The following is a 21,838-nucleotide window of genomic DNA, read 5'->3' as shown; positions in this document are numbered from 1 at the left end:
TCCTAAATTCCAGTAAAGCAGTGTATAGCTTTGTGAATTCTGTAGCAGTTTATGTTGTCTATGCAGCGTACGCTGTAGAGCTTGGTTCACACTGCCTCGTTTAAACGCGTGCAGACAAATGTGTGCGTACACCTACGACAGAAGCGATCAGCTAGTGGTGGTGGTGATTATGAAAGGGCTCGCCATTGTCGGCCTCATTGAGCTGGGAAAGGTCTGGGAAAGGGCTCAATGGAAAGAAACAATGCGCATCCTGGGCCGACTTCTAAAGGAACTGCACTGATACATGTCTGGAAGCGTCTCAGGAAAACAGAGGAATAAACCCAGACAGCACAGCTGGCACCAGGGTTAATATCCGGACACTTCACATACATGCGTGTTGCCAGTAGAAAAGGGTTAACAGCTACATCCCAAGCAGCACACAATATTGGGCCCATATTGGCTTGTCATTGGGGTCCAATATGGGTCCCGTTTCGCAAAGATTTTCCCATATTGGCTGAAACTGGGCAATACTGGCAATATGGGCACATATTGCCCAGTTTGAGCGAATATTGGGAAAATCGTGGCATTATGGGCCCCATGTTGCCCGTGCACACCCCATATTGACTGAAAATACAGAAAATAGTACGTACCCGTGTTGCACAAATGCTCAAGCAGCACGGCAAGATTGGACGTTCAGCGTGTGAAATGCCCACTTCAGTAAGTCGTTACATCCAACAAATTCCCGCAGATAATACACATTGTTCGGAACAGTTAACATAGTGTCAATCCCATTGTAATGCTCACACTGGCACCTGACGCCATCTTGCTTCGCGATGCCAAAGCCACTCGGTCGAACCGACTGAAAGCTAGCGTTGTCGTATGAGCGAAATCACTCGTCCTAGCTACAACAATGCGCATGCGCGACCGTCGGATCGGACGTTTCATACCGGCTAAAATGTCGCCGGTTCTTGTAATGACAACAGAATTGCGGCAGGTCAAGCAAAAAACACCTGTAAAGTTAGATGGGTAGAAATCCAGCGAACCGGTAGAGATGTAGGAAGGGAGTTGCCTCAGGACAGAAGCCGCCGATATTTCGAACAGAGACTGTTCTTCTTCTGCCCAGATGAACAGTCTCTGTTCGAAATATCGGCGGCTTCTGTCCTGAGGCAAGTCCCTTCCTGCATGTAAAGTTGTAAAGTGTAAAGTGTTTTGTAAAGTGTAAAGTGAAAGTGTAAAGTAAAGTGCTTTCAAGTTGCTGCAAGCAGTATGAGTTGCTCTGGCGTCACGAAAGTGTTTCGGTTCTTTGTGCTCTCGGAGCGGGTTCGAAACATTTGCTTCCTGGAATATTTCGACCCCAATGAACGCTTCTGAAGGATGTTTGGCATTGGCAGTTCCGTTGGACTGCTTGTGTGCTTCAACAAGACGGTGTAGCAGCCGTTCTTCGTTTTTGGGGCGATGCTTTTCTTTTTTTTTTTTGTAATTGTATACAACGTGGAAAAATGGGACCTGCGACAAATGAAAATGCAAAAAGAAGAGAGAAGAAAAATCTGCGCTGGATGTTAAACCCGATAATGCTTTATTATTACACGGACTCCCCGTTGGCGTTATCACAGAAATATCGGCAATATTGGCGCAAAATGGGCTTGCCAATATGAACAGTTCATAGTGGTGCAATATGGAGCCTGGTTGGACTCGCCATATTGGTTAAATATTGGCAATCTTGGCAGCCTATATGGGCCCAGTATTGGACCAATATTGGCGTGCTACTTGGGCTGTAACTCGCTTCTGCTCGTTTTTACATTATTAAAAAAGGGTGGACAGTAACTCATTTTTGGGGAGTACACATTGCCACATACATCACTCCATTTGGAGTGTACAATTACTCTTCACTAGGGAGTTATAGGGTCTCCTCATTCTCTTCTGGGAATGAGGAGTCTGATTTGTCAGAGTGATATGTATTCTCCAAAAGGGAGTGATATATGTGGCAAGGAAAGGTGTTAAACTACACCGGAACGAAGCTGATATGTGTCCGCTCACCACGAAGAGAAGCACCTGGAGAAGACACAACAGGATGACCATGGGAGACTATAATAAAAACACTTCAGCCTGGAGGGTACGGCCTAGGATAAGTGTTCGGATGAGACGTGGCGTCATGAGGGATTGAGTAATGAAGAAATCCTGACCACTGACTGAGGGGGCAGAAGAATGTGGGCGAGGAACCAGAGATGAGCCAGGAACACACATCATATGAGATACGCTCGCTCCCGATACGAGAAGCTGTACTGATGCGCGCGGTGACATGCATACTCAATTCGCTGCACAGCGTTCGACCAGCCGGTTGAGGGGGGCGGTCCGGCTTGGTCGGAGAAAACTCCTAGCGCTCGCAGTCTTGAGCACCGCCGTAACGCAGACCTTCTGGGACTGGAAAGGCGCCAAGAGGAATTACCTTAGATTTTTTCAAGCTGAGTCTGCCTCCGGACACCGCAGCATAATCATCATAAATACGCAGTGCAGGCGACAGGGAATGTGGGTCACAGATGAAGAGGGTAAAGTCGTCAGCGTACGCGCAGGCTTTCCAGGTGCCGGAGTCCAGGAGGGGAAGACCAACTACGTAGCGGGACGCCTCGACACTCTGCAGGAACGGGTCCAAAGCCAGGACGTAAAGAGCAGGGAACAATGGGCACCCCTGCCGCACGCCGCGGAGCACCGGGAAGCTGGGAGAAGTCACGCCAGCAACGCTGATTATGCTGCGGTAGTTCTGGTATAACAAGCGAATCCCAGAGACAAAGGTCTCTGGGAAGACATACGCAGACAGAAGTTCGAACAGGTATCCGTGGAATACTCTGTCAAAAGCTTTCGAATGGTCCAGCGACACCAGTCATCCTGATGCAGCTCTCCGTTGGATATATTGCAGGAGGTCCCAAATCCCACTTAGGTTGTCGTACAAAGTACGACCAGGCACGCCACACGTCTGACTTGGGTGCAGAAGTAGCGGGAGCGTGCTGCCCACTTGGAGCGCGATAGCTGCTGTCACAAGTTTATAGTCACTGTTGAGGAGTGTAATGGGGCGCCAAGATTCCGGGTTAGACACACGGCCGGCCGTCTTCGGCACAAGTGTGTATTGTCACCAAGCAGCACACGTGTATTGTCATCAAGCAGGAGGGCTACCTACGGAGGTAGGCCAAGCAGCACAAGTGTGTACTGTCATCAAGCAAGAAAACGACGGATCCAAATTTGAAAGTTCAGGAAATGATCTTCCCGGAACAGCACCGTAAGCGATGCTGATTTGAAAGTGTGTATTGTCATCAAGCAGGAGAGCTACCTATGGAGGTAGTCCCTTTTGGACCGACACTAACTTTACGTTACAGTCCTACAATCTAGATAACAGTCTAAGAGAGCTTGCTTTTCGTACTGACCATACCAAGCGAACAATCCAAACACGGGAGAGCCCCTGCGGAGTGCAGTACGGTCCTATCGAGCTGGCTGGAACATAATTTGCCACTCACCCTGAACATGGCGGAAAAGACGAGTAGACGCTAGCCAGCGGTGAGAGCACTCCACAAGATCATACGGTGCTTGCTCACAGACAATGTGGCTACGAAGCTCTGTCCTGACAGCCTGAAATAAAGCTGCGCCTCGGGAGTCTGGGGAAGCGAAAGACAGCCGACAACGGCGGATCCAAATTTGGAAGTCCATCCAGGGCAATTACTAATCACCCAGGGCAACAATACCAGGCGAGAACAGAGAAAATCATGTCTGGTTTAATGCCACATATGAATTCGAAATAGATACAGTTATCACAGGTTTTGACAACTCCAAACAGAAGGGTATCGCGACGACCCCACGCGACATTAGGAAGGTTTCCAAGGTCCATCTCTCAGCGAGGGTGAAATGGGCACGTGGTGATTAGCAGTTCGCATTTCTTCAATGAGTAGCCAGGAGGGGTCCGCTAAAAAAAAAGTAAAAGAAAAACATGACATGGTTCCCGCCACGAAAGGCGCTGCCTGTTTAACCCAAAAAGTTTACGAGCTCCGTATTACGATGCAAGGGCACATGACGCGGGTACAGGGATGCACGGATAAACAAGCCCACTGTTGCACACGCGCAGACGAGCAGGATACGGAAACGTACTCGGGTGGTAGATCATTTCGTATATGTGTACCAGGGAGGCAAGATATGGTATTTCATATATTGAAAGTATGAATACACTCCACAGGACCATACGGTGCTTGCTCACGGACAATGAGGCTACGAAGCCCTGCCCTGGCAGCCTGGAATATAGCTGCGTCTCCGAAGTCTGGGCCACCGAAAGCCAGCCCTAACGACGGATCCAAATTTGAAAGTTCAGGAAATGATCTTCCCGGAACAGCACCGTAAGCGATGCTGATTTGAAAGTGTGTATTGTCATCAAGCAGGAGAGCTACCTATGGAGGTAGTCCCCTTTGGACAGACACTAACTTTACGTTACAGTCCTACAATCTAGATAACAACAGTCTCTAAGAGAGCTTGCTTTTCGTACTGACCATACCAAGCGAACAATCCAAACGCGGGAGAGCTGCTACAGAGTGCAGTACGGTCCTAGCGAGCTGGCTAGAACATGATTTGAAAGTAGACCTTGTGTGTATTGTCATCAAGCAAGATAACTACCTATGGAGGTAGCCTCTTTTACACAAACTCTATCTTACATACCAGATAACAACGCTCCAAAGGGAGATTGCTTTTTGTACGTGCCATACCCTGCGAACAATCCTGAAACTCCGGAGGAGTCGCTACGGGTGAGCAGTACAGTCCTAGTGGGCTTACTGGAACTTGATATGCCACTCACTTTGATCATGATCAAAGAGCCGAGTCGCTGTAAGCCAGCGGCGACAGCACTCCACAGACCCAAATAATGACTGCTCACGGATGATATGTGCACACAGCCCGGCTCTTACTGCCTGAAAAATAGCCATGCTCCCAACATCTGGACCACCAAAGGACAGCCGGCACCGGCGAATCCAAATTTGGAAGTTAATTTCCGAAATCAGCAATGCTAGTTGCTTCCGCTCTGCGCGTGCGACCGGCAACGGCTCCAGGTACCTTACGGTGGCCCAATCAACTGCTGGGAGCCCAAATATTTGCGCCGCCCTACTCCACAGTAAAAGTGGAATATGGCATCGCAAAAAACAATGTTCTGCTGTCTCAGACATGCCACAAGACGGACAACCGTCCGTGCGACATATCCGAAAACGGTGCAAACGTTCACGCAGTGGGAGGACACCATGGGCCAGCTTCCACTGGAGACTAGCGCGCCGTGCATCAAGCCAGCCAGCAGTGATACGCCGCCAGGTGAATTTCGTTGGCACTGCTGGCCTTGCGGGACCCGGTCGCATTTCCCTGTAGCCGGCGTAGAAATCACGGACGCTCCACAAGGAAATGTCTTCATCTGGGCATTCGACACGCAAGCGCCGCACGACAGCAACACAAGCACAAAAATAAGCAGGGAGTACTTCCGCCCTGGGGCGAAGCTCGGGACTTTCGAGGAACCACCTGGTGGCGTATCCTAGGAAATACTGCACTAATGCGCAGGCCGGGTGCTCTGACGCACGGAGCGCCTCAAAGAGAATACGCGAAGACGCGCCAAGCACTTTTCTGGCACAGCCGGAACTCCCAAGCCACCCAGATCACGGCTTCCGTGGAGTTGAGACCTACAGATCCATTCAACGGATCCGCCCCATAGAAAGCGGGACGCGTGTCGTGTGATAACTGCTTGTATTACCGCTGGCGGGGATGAAACAGCCGCTAAAAACCACAAGCGACTGTAACACCATGCTGCTAACAGCCGTGCCCGAAAAGTGATCGGCAGTTCAACAAACTTAAAGGACAACGGAAGCGAAAATAAGCTACAAAGCTGTTTGCCTCATGTTGCGATGTGTACCAAAACAATCCGGAATTCGACTTAGATTTACGGATATTAGTCGAAATGCCGCCAAAATCGCGGTGTAAAATTCGGCCGCGGAGCACTCTGAGCCCCTGTCGAGCGTCGCCGCGCGCGCCGTAGCAGACCACGGAAGTGACGCACGTTGTCTCTCCTGTTGGAGTTCCTGACTTTCATTTTACGGTTGTTTTGCGATCGGAGGTTGATTTTCGCGACAAGAAAAATTGTACATGCTTGTGAAGTCTTTCCTGGCTGTGCTACTGCATATTGCCGACTTCCTTTCGGTAACCGGAGGACATAGTGTTCCTTGCACGAACGACACACGGATAGACATCACAAACACAGCGTCAAACATCGAGTGACGTTTATTACAAAGACAACACTACCGAGGCTGGCACTCAAAATCCATCCGAAGGAAGGCGATCTCATTCTCTCTAGGGGTGAGAGTCTTGCTGCTTACATTGCTGTCTGGGTTACCTTGCGTTCGGCCAGGATATGTTTCAGAACAAACACGCTCTACCAGTCTGTGGTTGTTTCCGTGGCCGTATTGGCCAGTGGCGCTCGACTGGCAATCGAGAGATGCGAAGTTGAAATTCTGCCGACGTGTGACTTTTTTTAATGACTGTCATATTTCAGTTGTTTCCGAAAGACAGGAATCTTATTCTCACCGCGAATCCGTCTATGCCTACTTGCAGACAGGTGAAACAAGACAAGTAGTGCGCAGACATATTGTTGACGAATGGTTCAAAACAAATCCAGAGGTACTCATTAGCCTTGACTTGTCAACGAAGTACAGCAGGCTGAAAGAAGGAGCGGCCCCTTCTGTATTTTGACGAAAACGGAAGGCACAAATCTTTACCTCCACTTAGCGTTTCGGCGTACGTGTGATTCCCGCTACGGGGAAAAAACGGAGATTAAGAAGCATGTACGAACCCATCTCTCATAGAATATATCGCCTTCAGACTTCCACGAGATCTCCGAATCGAACATCATCAGGCGTTATTTGAAATTCGCCGTGTTTATCCCGTTCATCGGGCAGCCGCACATGGAGCTCGAGAGATATTTGACGTCACGCGCTCCTCAGATTTTCCCGCAATGCTTTGCGGCAGCGCGCGCTCCATGGGCGATCGTGTCGGGTGGGCGACCCAGCGCGCTCGTAATCGTCAAAAATATGCCCATCCGTACAGCGTACTTGCAAAATACTAGTGGCACCATAATTCTACGTAATATTTACACCTTGTTCGGGCCTTTTTTTGCAAACAAATTTCGCTTCCATTGTCCTTTAAGTTCTCGCAGCACAGCACTACAGCGGCTGAATACTCGAGGCCGGTTGACTGATCGAAATGTCTAAGTGTTACCGCAGCCATCGCTGCAAACGCGAAATTCGAGTCCGGCGACTGCTACATACCATTGGTGCCAGTTCTCTAATTTTGCCGGTGTGGCGGACGCGTTTACAATAAAAGTGTTTGCATCTAGCGGTATGCGGTGATGACGACGTTTGAGTGTCGAAAACAGAAATACAAATGTTGACTGTAATCATCTGAATGGGTCCAATCTGTAATGTGCCAAGGTAACTAACCCAATCAATTAAATGTATTTTTCAAATAGAGTGCCTAACTCAAAATGTACGTAGGAGGCTTTCGCACCGTGCTGGGAACGGGGGCCACGACATGGCCAGCCAGCCACTGACAGATACACGAAGATCATGTGACGTCGAGGATCATTAAATAATGAAGTGTGATAACCGCAAAATACGCAGTTTTTGTGTTGTCTAATTCAGGTAGTTTTTATCATGTTTAAAATATATACATAGGTAGAGGATGCATGCACGAACGTCTACACCAGCCCTTCTGCGACGGAAAGAAAAGGAAAGCTGCAAGAGCACTGATGCGTTCGTGTTGCTGTGGATCAAACGCAGCCCTGATGCGGAGAGCAGGCAGCATGCTGCGCAGACAACCGCTTTTTGTGCTTCCAGGGCTCCACAAGGCGAGTTAGCGCACACACATCCCTCAATATACCCCTCGTGTGTCCCATATGGTCTCCGAGTCACGTTTTACACTGTGCAAATGCCACCGTGCAGCCTGCCACCTTTAGAAGTTCTTGAGTCAGGAATTGTTCTGGAAGACGCAGGAACATATTACATATTGCATACCGGTCTGTATTATCCAACTTCTTGTAACTCACCTTTACTACAGCCTCTTTCGCTGTTCAAGCACAGCCATTGTAATGAAACTAAAATGAATAAACATGACGACTTACGAGTCCAAAGGTACGTTGCAAGACGTGTTGGGAATCAAAAAGCACTTTCTTAATCTGCTAAGTAGATAGTCCTAGAGTTGAAGTGCTTCGTACACAACAGACGTCTACGACGACAACCCAAGCACCTTACGCGATAGTGCGTATTCTTCACTCCTCTTATCTGTTCGGAGTCAATGAGTCAATAATGGTACAAAAGAATTCTCCAGAGCGGCCACTCACTCGAAGTGGACGCACTTTTTTCTTGCAAACATGGCAGTAGTTTGTGCAACGCTGCTGTAGCCTGCATTAGGCTGAATGTCAGCCTCATTCAGGCGTGGGTCCCACTGAATCACGAGCCATTCGTTAATGAGCTAATCAAATATCCCTCGTTAAAGTGAAAATGCGAACAATGTTATTTTTAACGGGATACTACATTGGAAGGAACATAAAGATGCATACTGTTATTCGGTTGACAAAATTACCACAAAAGAGGAGAGAGAAGCTAAGAGCAAAATTTAAAACCGCTCTCGGAGACCACAGCTAGTTTTGGCGGAAGAAATCTGAACGATGTCTTTACTTCATGTTTGTCGTTTTTTCAGTGAGTGTACCAAAGAAAGACATGTGAAACGTGCTAAAAAGCGATTTAAACAATACTGGGTCATCTCTTGTATGTTTTATAGTTTCGATTTATTATTGTAAACTGACATAGCTTTGTAAGTCTAGCCTACTTAGGTTTCGGTTTCCATTCCGTGGCCGTCAAACCGGTCAAGTCATAAAGCGCGTCATAGTAACTTTAGTTATTGAGTTTATCGGCGATTTCAAGGATTTCTTGGATTGCGATGCCAGTAGCATAAATAAGGACCCTGGGAAAAGTGCGATCGTGATAGGTGCGTTTATTGACCCCTGGGCAGACTTCACTCGCGATTTTTTTCCAGCGCGCGGTGGGTGGCGCGTGGGCGGAGGGCTGCTCATGCGCTTACCGTCACACATTTTTCCGATTGGGCCGACTTCTTTCGCGATTTTTTCTGCCGCAACAGCTGCGCGGTAGGTGGTTTCCATGCAAATAAAGTCATACGCAAAAGCACAATTGGAAATACATTTACTAAAGCCAATAGTGGTGGAAATTGTAATGCCAACTGCAAGCGGGAAAAACCCAGCCGAAAACCCTTCACGATTTGAAACAGAAGAAACACAAGGCAATACAATTCACGTAATAAAGAATATACTTACTCATTACAGGTATGATGCAATAGCATCGAACAGGTATCACACAGAAAATTGCAAGTTTTATTATAAAAAAAAGTCTATGATTCCTCTACGTGAGCACCCTCATTTTGTCACTATTAATAGTGGGGATTTAATTTCAATAAAATTACAAGTGCTGATAGATGTAATTAATTGTGCACAACAGAGACCCTGAAGGACCAGGGGAACACAGAAGGACGACACAAACACAAGAGGATATTAAATCCACAACAAAGGCCACCGTATTTAGTTAAAGAAGAAATCGAATACGATTACAGTCAAAGTTACAAGTTTTATTATAACAAGTCTGAGAAGTGATCACCATTATTGCGACACTAACAATTTTCTCATTATCATAGCGGGAACTTTCGAGCACAACATCGAATCTGTAAGTTGCATATCTGTATGTTGCTTACTAAGTGAATAGTGCAGACGTAATGATATATTCAGAAACAACATAACACGATCAACATAAACTGTGAAATATAATAATATGCTCAGCAACTTGCGGAGAAAAGGCAAATTAAGCTATTTTTTACTTAGGATAGCTGAATCTAGAAATCACCCGAAAAGGCTGTCGAATACAGTTAATTACGCTTTAAGTAGAAAGGGCTGAAATGGTAGTGAACGTCATTTCTTTAACATATACTGTTAATGGTACAGTAACTGATCCCACAAAAGTTTGTAGAATGTTTAGTGAATGTTTAGTGAATTTTGTGAAAATGCTACCGACATTGATATACCCGATAACAATAAGCCACCTTCATTGCCTGCAGAAAATCACCACAGGTTTTATGTACCCCCACCTGCGCGGTAGAAGTTATCTCCGTGATAAAAGCTATGAGAAATCGAAGGTCCAAGGGACATGATCGGTTGCTTTCATTAAGCGATTTTGTTACCACCTAGCAGACCCAAGCAGCACAGTGTACTGAAAGACGAGAGCATTACGGGTGGACGGGCAGGTGGAAGGCCTTGAACGGGCTCGGGAAACTAAACAGCATTGATAAGGCATATACAATCCATCCCTATTGCACTCGACTTTCAGTGCTTTGTGGTGCTTGGGAAGCCTTAACTGATCTTGTCAATGAAATGTTCCTTGATAGTGTATTTCTTGAGGGACCGAAGACAGCCAAAGTAATCCCTACTTTTATTAAGGGAAATAGCTCCAATATTTATAGTTACCGGCGGATATCAATTCTACCATTGTACAGCAAAAGTTTTGAGAAACTTCTTTTAGTACGACTATACAAGAAAGGCGCACCTGATTAGTGCATCTCAGTTTGGATTCCAGAAGGGGAGGTCAACCATGCACACTTGCACTAGTCAAGGCAGCTGAAAAGATAAAAAGCAATAGAAAAAAAATATTAGTATGGGAATCTTCATAGATCAACTGACAGGAATTTCACTTGATTACCCACGACATTCTCCTGCGAAAACTCGAGTTGTACGGGATAAGAGGGCTACCTTTAAATCTACTTACATGGTTATCTCGAGAAGAGGAAGCAGTATGTCACAGTAGCGGGCCATGAGTCCAGTTGCCTTAAAATGGGACTTGGGACTTGCCTTAGAATAGGAAAAACGATTGTGAGATAGCAGTAACCCTTGCGGTGTCAGGAACCTACGTACGAAATGTCGCGTTCCCAAAGTGCACAGATTTTATTCGAACGAATTATTACGAAGTGAGCGCTTCACCTCAGTGAAGGAAGATGGCGCTGAAAACAACACTGTCGACGTCATCCTGCATAGAAGAATGCAAGCTTCGTAGCCGACCATAATGCGGGGTGACGTCACAGTACTTTCCTCCTGGCGAACCGCTGTGCCCTTTGCATGTTGGTTTCGATTTGGTATTGACATCATTTACGAATTAATTATTCGCGCCAAATTAATGCGAATTTTGTATTCGGTATCAAGGGAGGGGTCCGTGTTCGGTATGATGCTTACCTATTGTTTTTTTTTTTTTTAATACTTCCGAAGTCTCCCTTTAACATCAATGCCTCCGTTCCTCAGGGTTCCACTCTAGGACAACTAGTGTTCCTCTCTGATATAAGTGATCTGCCAAGCTTTCTTGCAGAATCATGCCTGTTATATGCAGATGACAGTAATATCTTCAACCTGCATTACGACTCTGTATTCGAAAGCAAACACTGCTATGGAAAAATTTTATCACTGGCTGTCGTTGAGCAAACAAGCAGCTAACGTTGATAAATGTCCTACACTATATTTCATACTCCTCAGAGTCACATAGACAAGAGTAACCATCACCTCGTATTCGTCAACCACACCATCAGTTGCATATAGAGCACGGAATTCTTAGGCGCGATATTTCACGAAAACCTGACATAGCGGAATCATGTTCAGTTTACTCGTGGGAAGATTTCTTCTGGACTGTACGTCTTCCGTTACTTAGTTCCGATTAACATCTTAATTCCAGTATACTACGCTGTAGTATATTCTCACATCTCATATACTTTTGAAGTTTATTGCCTGACATACCTACCATTATTAATCCACTGCTAATAGTGCAAAAACGAGCGCTTAGAGGAATATTGCCCCATGATCCTCAAGACTCCATCATTTATGCATTTCGCTCGTTAAATATCCTAGATATCTATATCCTCATTAATTACAAGATTGTCGTTTTCATACACTTGCTTTATCACAGTCCCATCAATACACCTTCACTTTGCCGACATAGCACAAACTACTCCCCCAGGAGTTTGCTTGCAACCGCTGCTAATCTAATCGAACACTTTAAAATTTTTATTCTAACAGACACTACAAACCTTACTTTGTTTTATGAATCCACTGGAGGTGTCCAACACACAGAAAATTGTCATGGAACAATGAGAAAAAACAAAGGCAGCTATCTCTTGCTTTTTCCTCCTTTTCCTCAAAGCGCGGAGAGCTACTCTCTATAAATACAGCCAAAGCGAAGAAACTGCGCGTGCTTTGTTACTCCAACGACTGGGGCACTCACTCTCTCTCACATTACACTTATCGCAAATAGATGCTAGCATTATTAGAAACATAATTATTAGAAGCAACAATTATAAGAAGCAAGTTCCTTGCTCGAGCAAGACAGGAAAAAGCATAAATTCATCTACGGGGTGTTTCTTGTTCACGACAGGGGAAATCATAAAATGCTCAGCAGGGGTTACTTGCTTCAGACAGGACAGCAAAAGGTAACCAACTTTGCGAATGCTTATATGTCACTAGATTGAATTGACCCTTAATGTTGTTTTGCACAAGGCAATGAAGGGGCTCATCTAGCAAAACTATGTGTGCCGCAGAAAGGCGGAGCAAAAGGCAAGAAGTAGTAAAGTGGATGTAGCGGTTCGGAAAAAAAAACAACAACGTAAAACAGGAATGGTAATGAGGGCATATAGGGAGCTTCCACTGCCTAAAGAATGAATTCAAGAAATCACGAATGTGTCCCCAATTCTAATTAGAAATCGTGTCAGAGTCCGTCGGGCATACTAAAATCGCTACAAGAGGAAATTGGCACAAGTACAAAATAAGATGGAACAAGAAGGGGTCCCCGTTTGAGGAATCATAGTCAACAGGGCGAAAGGTAGAGATAATTACTTACCACAAAGCGGCAGTTAAAGCAAAATCTGTAAGTAGTTGAGAACTCCAAAAAGATGCACTGAAATAGAACGTGACCAGTCGGCGCGGAGCCAAAGAAAAAGGTGAGGGAAATATGGAACAAGGGAAGAGGGAAAGGGGCAGCAATAATATTGCTGCCTCTAATCTCTGAAAGTGTGACCTGCCTTATGTAACCCATAATAGTAAATGCCGCAAGATACTGACGTGCAATTGCTGGCAATCTTTCTTATGTTCATTAGTGTCCCTCAAATGTATCTGCATGCTCCGAGGAATTATCCGCAGAGTTCACATTTCCTGGAATTTGAGGAACAATCACATTCAAGCAAACGGCACCTTTTTATAGTACACCACCTTGCTTGTCATATTCTAATTTCCTTATTATCCAAATTTGCTACAAAGAAACCGAAACCGCAACAGGAGCAGCGCTCAAAGCCACGGCTCAGAAGCGAACACGCAATCGAAGCAAAAAAAAAAAAAAAAGAACCGAAAGAAGAAAAACGAAATATTGCACCATAATAATAATAATTTAATGTGCCGGACATCAGCATTTAGGAGCATTCTTGATGTGCGTTACAGGCCCAGATAATGACCAATGAACAATATATCACCCTCGCTGTTCACATTATATCGTTTTACATCTTCCTGTTGACGATTGAGGTGCAGCCTGATGGGATTGGTGACATATTTTGCTCATACATTTATTTTGTGGTTTTAAGAGCAACCAACTTCCTTTGCTGCAGAGTGTGAAATTGAACCGCTATTTTTATATCAGCAATTTATTGACTGCACGCTGCACTAGTGTCGGCACGTTCAGGGGCTGAGCGCTGACCAATCTCTGCTAATCGAGGTCGGTTCACTCTCGAAATTGTTGCGCCCAACACTAGCGCCACCTCCGAACTCAGCTAAAATTGCCCCTCTGTTGAACGTTGAACTGTCCTTCTCTGACCGGGAGGCGCTGATCGCGCTGAAGGAGTCGTACGTAAGGCCATGCATGAAATCAGATCATGTTTGCAGTCCATGGAACTGCTATCTTATGCGAAGGAGTGAGCTTCGGCAGTCGTAGCCGACGAAGATGGGTGTGGTATCGTTGAAATGACGCACCCACTACCTTAGTCCATCATTCAGCACCTTCAGGGTGTCGAAGAAAACGGTTCGGACATAAAATACATCAGCATAAGAGTTCTTCTCAATCCCCGAACAAGACACGTTCGCATCATCATCACGAGCCTATATCATAGACTTCGGAAATTTTCACCTAGCAGTATAAGACCAGGACGTACAATAAGTGTACTTTCAGCGTCTTTTAACACGCTGAAGCGCAGTTGCCCTTGTGAGCAGTGCGGCAAGCGCCTCACGCATGCGGTATGGCGTCTAATAGAGACGATCGGACGAATGAAACAGGACTGGAGTAGGCCAGTTATGTAACTCTACAGGACGCATATGCGATTAAATAAGCGCCCAACATTGTCCTTTACACGTGTGCAATAAAAATTAAACAAGTCAGAAACATGAGAAGTGGAGAAGGAGCGTACGCAGAACGGTGCCTGTGTGGTTGGTCGTGGTTTGAAAAGTAAGTACGGTCTTGCTTATTGGTTGTGCAATTGTATCGTGACACAGTCCCTGCTTTAGAAGGTCTTTTTCACGAAACTCGTTTGAACGTTTATTTAAATAATGACCGCGTCCCACTCATTCACACGGTGCGTGGGAGTTCATTTAGCAAGGGGAGGGAGAAAGCGACAAAGGGGAAGAAAAGAGAACAGAGTAGTGGGGAGAGGGAAGGAATAAAAAGAAAGCAGGGAAAAATTTGCTGAGTCGTTAAATTCGTTAATGGTTGGGGTCGCACTCTATTCACTTGGGAGGAACGCTCAGGCGCACTCTTTTTTTTTCTCTTTTTTTTTTCTTTTGTTACGTAAATGTGTCTTCGTACGACTATGAATATTCGTGTTGTGCATTTACATCTGATTTCCATGGGACTGCATTCCTGGGAACGCCTCGCTGTTCCCTTTGTAAGTGTATGTAAATAGTAAATATTTGAATAAAATGTTTTAATAAAGTGTTAAGAGGCATGCTGGGAAAACGCGAACCTACAGTGAATCGGAAAATGAAGGACGCTCAGCTGTTCGGACGCTTTGACTGCATCATGGCGAAGTTACGCATCCTTGCCACTGGATGGCGCACTTTTTCCAAAAGGGCCTATTGTTAGAAGGAAATCAGCTACTTCATTCTAGTGAATACGTGTGTAGAGGAAGAGCCAGACGATCGGAGCCAGAGCAAAACGTTTACTGAACAAAACCCAAAAGAATAATAGTGCACGCCCTCTTAGCTCGGGGATTAGCACGAGCCCAGCAGTTAATCCACCTCTTCCTTAACACTCCCCCGCCCGATGCGTCTCAAATCTAGACCTCAAGAGGATGAAGTAGCTGAATTGGTCTTCTGATGAAGGAACCAGTGACTGTCTTGAGCGTGCACGATCGTACAAGTCCATCACGTCCAGTATGAAGCTCCTGCATCCTTGCTAGCTTCCAAAACATCCTTGGCTGCCGCTGATCCGCCAGTAGTACGAGTTGATGCGGTTGAACGCTGTTGGAGGTTGCATGTCGACTCAGGTTTGCAGATCTAAGCTGTAGCAAGTAGTCCTTGTTCCACTGCCTCCAGTATGCAGTGAGGAGCCGTTCCTTTACTTGCAGCACCTCTAACGGTTCGGCACGCTGTCTGACGTCTCTTAATTGGCGGCAACGCCGTGAGTCGCTTCCCCAATATCAGATGCGACGGAGACAAAGCTTGGGTGTCGCCAGGATCTTCTGACATTTGTGTCAATGGCCGTGAGTTGACGATCGCTTCGACTTCTGTTAACACGGTCAGCAACTGTTGAAAGTCTAGCTGACTCCGACCTAGTGTTCTTCTGAGAGCATCTTTAACTGAGCGGACCATACGCTCCCAGAAGCCTCCCCACCAGGCGGCACGTTCGGCAATAAACTCCCATGTTATTCGTTCTTGTGTGGCATACTCACGTACCGCTTGGAACTGATTCGCCAGTAAGGCAGGAATCTCTCGAGCGGCTTTCTTAAAGGTTAAGAAGTTATCTGAATAGACCTTCCTTGGCAAACCTCGGCGTGCTACAAAGCGTCTGACGGCCATAACGAAGGTCCCGAAGGATTGGTCGGAGACGAGCTCAAGATGAATTGCCCTGGTGACTGTGCAAGTAAAAAGAGCCACGTACGCTTTCCGTTGCCCTTCGGCCGTTCTGTAATAAAGTGGCCCCGCAAAATCTACGCCAACGACTTCAAACGCAAGTTGCTGAGTGACCCTATCGGCAGGTAAGGGTGCCTCCTGCTCTGTGCAGGGGCGTGTCTTCAGTCGTCGACAAAAAAGACATTGATAAAGAGCATACTTCACTGACTGACGACCTTTGATTACCCAGAATTCTTCTCTTAACTGGTGCAGAGTTTCCTGTACACCGGCGTGGGACATCCTTAAGTGCGCTCTGAGTATGATAAGCAACGTGAACCAAGCCTCTGACGCTGGCGGCAACAGTATGGGATGCTTGGCTGCTTGTGACTGCTGAGAGCACTGCAGACGACCCTCTAGTCGCAGTAGTCCATCGTTATCCTGGTAATGGCGGAAGTTCTCGAGATGAGAGGACCTTTCTGTAAGTAGCTTTGTCTGAGTAGCCTTGATCCAGTACAGCTCTGATGACGCCATTTCTTCAGTAGAGAGAGGACCTGTTTTCTTGACGTTTGACCGCTTCGAGTTGTGTACGTAGCGCAGTATCCATGCGGTGACTCTAAGAAGTCGATTGGCACTACTGAAACGTTCGGGTGAAAGTAAATGTGTCGTGCAGCTGACCAATGCGACCTGCGCGTCCAAGCATTCCTCGTCTCCTTCAGTATGATCTGGAAATGCTGTGTGCGGCCATAAATCTGGCTGACTCAGCCATCGTGGGCCTTTCCACCAAACTTCACAGTCACGCAGCTCGTGCCCCTTAATCCCTCTCGTGAGAAAGTCTGCCGGATTCTCTTCACCAGGACAATGACGCCATCTTTCAGGAGAAGTCAGCTCATGTATCTGGCGCACCCGGTTTGCCACGTAGGTCTTCCATCTGGATGCCGATCCCTTGATCCAATGCAAGGTGATTAAGGAATCTGTCCAACATACATAATCGAACTCTGTCTGCAAAGCAGTGGATACAAAGCGATATAATCTGGCAGCAAGAAGAGCTGCTGTGAGTTCAAGCCTCGGAAGTGTCTGGCGCTTGAGAGGTGAGACTCTGCTTTTGCTAAGTAGAAATGCCATGCCGCGAGAACCGTCGTCGGACAAATGCTCGAGGTAGACTACCGCACCATATGCCCTTGGGCTGGCGTCTGCGAAAATATGCAAGTTGCGCAGCCTGTCGACGAATGAGTTGCTCGCTATCTCCCTAGGAACAGATATGTGCTGCAGTTCCGCGACTCCTTTGCACCACTCTCTCCACTCTGCATCGATGTCTGAAGGTAACTGATCATTCCATTGCAATCCTGCCTCCCAAATCTTCTGGAGCATGATCTTGCCCGAAATAGTGAAGGGTCCTAACAGGCCAAATGGGTCGTAAATCCTGGAAATGGTCTGCAGTACATGTCTCTTGACACTCTCCTTTTCCGTCATGGAGTCCAGGACAGACGCAACTGAACATCGTAACTGATCATGTTGAAGATCCCATATGACCCCCAAAACCTTCTTAGTCTGATTCTGTGTAGTCTCCGTTGTAGAGTTCCCCTTTTTAAACATCTCTCGTAGAAGTGCCTCATCGTTAGTGACCCACTTCTTTATCTTCATGCCGGCCGCTTCGAATATGCTCAGAGTTTCCTCATGAAGTGTCCTGGCATTTCCTGAGGTGCTGACACTGACCACTAAATCGTCCACGTAAAAGGATTGCTCCAAGAGCGTAGCAGTCTGCAAGTAATCCTTCTCTACTTGCTGTAAATGATGCTGAATGGTTGCGGACAGCAGGAACGGACTAGATCGTGCTCCGAATGGCACTCGTGTCATGCGCCATGTCTCAATAGACGGTAGAGGCTGTCCTGCGATCGGCGTCGAAGTGTACCATAAGAAGCGCAGAGCGTCTGTATCCTGTTTGTGAAGTGCAATCTGCAAGAAAGCTTTCTCGATGTCTGCCACCATGCCTATGCGATGCATTCGAAACCTTAAGAGCAGAGAAAGGATGTCAGAGTTCAAGTTTGGACCGGCGTGCAGAACTTGGTTCAGGGATAGAAAACCCGGAGCACTCGATGAGGCGTCGAATACAATTCTAACCTTCGTAGTCTCCCTCTCGCGTCTGATAACTGCATGATTTGGCATGTAATATTCCGGGGCAGCAACAGGTGTTGGTGATGCTGCATCAATACGCTCGGCATGACCGTTAATGAGATACTGTCGTATCACCTGATCGTATTCGTTCATGACCTCTTGATCTCTCAAAAGAGTACGGGTGGCGCTGCGTAAACGCTGCTCCGCTACAGCCTTGTTGTTTCCCAGTCGTGAGACGAGGTCTTCATTCCACGGCAGGCGCACTGTATAACGACCATCTTCAAATCTGGTTGTGTCCTGAAACCTCTGGAAAACTTCATGCTTCTTGCCCTCCGACTCTTCACTGTCAACAATACCAAGGTGCTCTAACTCCCAGAAAGACTGCAGCGCATTGGAGACCTCGTCGTGGTTAACGCTGGACACTTGCACATGTAGAGCGTTAGACTCGTAACCTGATTGCTTTCCCGTAGGCCTTGTAGAGTCCATCCGAAAATGGCCCATAGAAATCTGCTCCTACAAGTATCAGTATTTCAGGTGACGCGTCAGCGAACGTAGCTTCATCTGCTAAAGACATTCCCTCGGACTTCAGCTGAGCAAGAGATTTCCGGTCAATATTAGGAAGATTGCCGATGCAGATTTCTGGTATCTCAAGAGCTTCAATGCAAACTTCCTCGGAAGTATACTGCGACCGAAGCCTGACTTTCACTCTACGATGCAACGATTCGGTTCCGGCCTTGCCTACCGTATTGATGACCAAATGCTCTTTCCCAACAGTCGGTAATTGCAACTTCTTGGACAGTGCTCGCTTAACGAAACTTCTTTGACTTCCCCCATCTATGAGGATACGGACGCACTTCTCCTTTCCTCCGGCCGCGCAAACGACTACTTGCGCAGTCTGCAGCAGGACTATGTCCTGTCGCAAACCTGTACGTTGCCACGTGCCACTTGCGAGTACCGTCCCTCCATACCTTGGTACTGTACTCTTCTGCTTGCACAGCACAGTTAAGTGTCGTCCATTACATTTTCTGCATTTGAGGCTACGAAATGATCGGCAGACCTTTGCTGTATGATACTGTTTGCCGCATCGGAAGCATCTGTGGCTGCTACGAAGCCTTTCTTCCAACTCTGCCACATTTGCTTGTAAGTTGCAATTCAGCATCTCGTGATCATTCCCGCAAAAGAAGCAGGGCTCCGTCTTGTCACGATTGGTAGTCGGTTTCCTGGCTTCGACGCCAAGAGCGGAGGCGGACGATAGTCTTTCAGAAGAAGTTTGCCGTAACTTCCTCTGGGTCGTCCGTAACTTCCTCTGGGTCGTCTGAGGGTCGTCTGAATGGGCCTCCTCGTGTCGTAGACACTATCTCCTGTAGCCAGTGGCAGTTGCTCCCTGCACTCAGCTTCCATCTTGATAAAGTCTAGCAACTTCGTGAGAAGTATCTCATACCGATCTTCTGCCGATGTAGTTCCAAGCGATTGTTCGTCGCCGTGAACTTTCCTCTGGAAGCTGAGAATCATATCTTGCGGAACCGCTTGTTGTAGAACAGGAAACAGTAGAGAGCAAAACGACTTTGAGGTAGACCCAGCGCTTCTAAACTCCTCATATGAGCCTTCACTGTGTCGTGAAGACGTCTCAGTTCGAGAACATTGCGGGAGAAGCGTACTGGCTGAAGACCTAGCAACCGCTTCAAATGAAACTGTACCAGCATGTTTGGATTTTCCAAATCTTTCCTTAATCATCTTGACCGCAGTGTCGTACATATCTCCCGTCAGCTGGAGGCCCTTTATTGAAGCTGCAGCCTCGCCAGTAAGAACCGCTGTCAGATAGGACATCTTCTCATTGTTCGACAAGGAAGCATTGCTGTCTACCAGGGATTCGAACCTTATCCAAAATTCCTGCCAGTGCTCTTGACTGCCATTATATTTGAGGAGTTCCAACTTCGGTAACTGCGGTCTGTGACGGCCATCTCCTACAGTTCGACTACGTTCTCCAATGGGAAGCGCCAGCTCACCAGGATTTCTGGACTCCAGTATGGAACCAGCTCTCAAAGACTGCTCGACGATATGTTTCTTCAGTAAGCAGGTGATGGTGGTTACCCGGTCTTGATAGTCGATCATTCTCTCAAGTTCCGCTTCAACCTCCTCGACCGTAAACATAGACTCCAACTTTCTGTCCACGTCATCCAGGCTGGCTGAGAATTTGACGATGCGCTCAAGCAGTACCTCACAACGAGTGGTGGGATCCTGAGAGCTTCCAACGACCTGCATAGCTTGCTCGGCTTCATTCAGTACAGTGGTCAATCTCTGCCGAAACGACTTCCTCTTTTGCAGGAGGAAAACCCTCGAAGTCGATTCCTGTGACGCCTCCGTCATCGTGCTGGCCTGTGAATGTCCTCCACTCTCAAGTCCCTAGCAGGGGTTCCCGGGTTTCGGCACCAAATTTGTGTAGAGGAAGAGCCAGACGATCGGAGCCAGAGCAAAACGTTTACTGAACAAAACCCAAAAGAATAATAGTGCACGCCCTCTTAGCTCGGGGATTAGCACGAGCCCAGCAGTTAATCCACCTCTTCCTTAACAACGTGCTTAGCCTTCATTCTGTATTGATGTTGTGACGGCCGTTGGTAACGGCATCTGGTAAGACTGCCCAGGTGTTTGATGCCTCTTCCTATGAAAGGAAAACCAGCGGCATGGCCGAGCGGGTTATTTCATCTCGCTCGTTGGTGGTAACCAAGGTCGTGCTGAAGACTGGGAGGTAGTGGGTTCGAATCCTACCGCCGGCTGTGCTGTCTGAGGTTTTCCCTGGGTTTTCCGAAGACTTTCCAGACGAATGTCGGCACAGTTCCCCATGAAGTCGGCTCAGGACGCATACTAATCCTCCCTGTCCCCCACTCCTTCCTGCTATCCTCTCTCCGTCTGTCCACATCTGTACGTCGCTCATAGCCACAGTTGCTTCGCGGCGCTAACACCCAATCAAAAAAATGAAATGAAAATAAATTCGAATTCAAATTCCACTCAAAAATTCAAATTCATTTTCAACCGAGACCTATCTCCCGTGTAGCAGCTCCGGTTTACCCGAGTGTACAACTTATGTGTCTAAAACATTACAAGTTCAAAAACAGCTTCCCGCGTAAAACCGCCAGAGCGTGAAACGGTCCGGCGAAAGCACGCGGCCCAGACGGCATGGATCCAGTGCCCGTCGTGAAACGAGGAACTCGACGAGAAAAAATACAAAAACAAAGAACACACACACCGTTGACAAGCTTGACAATATTGTCAATGGCAAGCTTTTTGGAGAGGCCCAGCTGCCATGACGCCCATTCAACCGTGAGTACCAGCGTCAGAATAAAAACACTCGATTTCCATTGCTTTCGTAACCGGAAACTAATGGCGTATTCCATTGCGACAGGAGATTTTGCCCCGCACTGGGTGGGGTTTGAGCGCATGCTCCCGGCTGAGTCACACGGGTTTGCTTCGTCAATGGAATGCTAACAATTCTTCGATGTATGAAGCACGCGGTGCGCATAGCGACTGAGCTCGTGTTTTCTCGGGTTAGCTTTGGTCTCGTGGGTCAAAAAC

The 21,838-nt window shown here is 47.1% G+C and overlaps 2 protein-coding genes across 2 annotated transcripts; both read right to left on the bottom strand.

The window, feature by feature from the left end:
• Positions 1-15,601: 15,601 nt before the first annotated feature.
• Positions 15,602-18,754, bottom strand: LOC135373651 (uncharacterized). The gene has a single exon (XM_064606749.1). The coding sequence runs from the start codon at positions 18,752-18,754 to the stop codon at positions 15,602-15,604; it is 3,153 nt and encodes a 1,050-aa protein (XP_064462819.1).
• A 666-nt stretch (positions 18,755-19,420) lies between these two features.
• Positions 19,421-20,635, bottom strand: LOC135373650 (uncharacterized). Its single transcript, XM_064606748.1, has one exon. The coding sequence runs from the start codon at positions 20,633-20,635 to the stop codon at positions 19,421-19,423; it is 1,215 nt and encodes a 404-aa protein (XP_064462818.1).
• Between the last annotated feature and the right edge of the window lie 1,203 nt (positions 20,636-21,838).

The sequence above is a fragment of the Ornithodoros turicata genome, unplaced genomic scaffold (assembly GCF_037126465.1).
Source record: "Ornithodoros turicata isolate Travis unplaced genomic scaffold, ASM3712646v1 Chromosome28, whole genome shotgun sequence".
Classification (NCBI taxonomy): domain Eukaryota; kingdom Metazoa; phylum Arthropoda; class Arachnida; order Ixodida; family Argasidae; genus Ornithodoros; species Ornithodoros turicata.
This window is presented reverse-complemented; position numbering and strand designations above follow the sequence as displayed.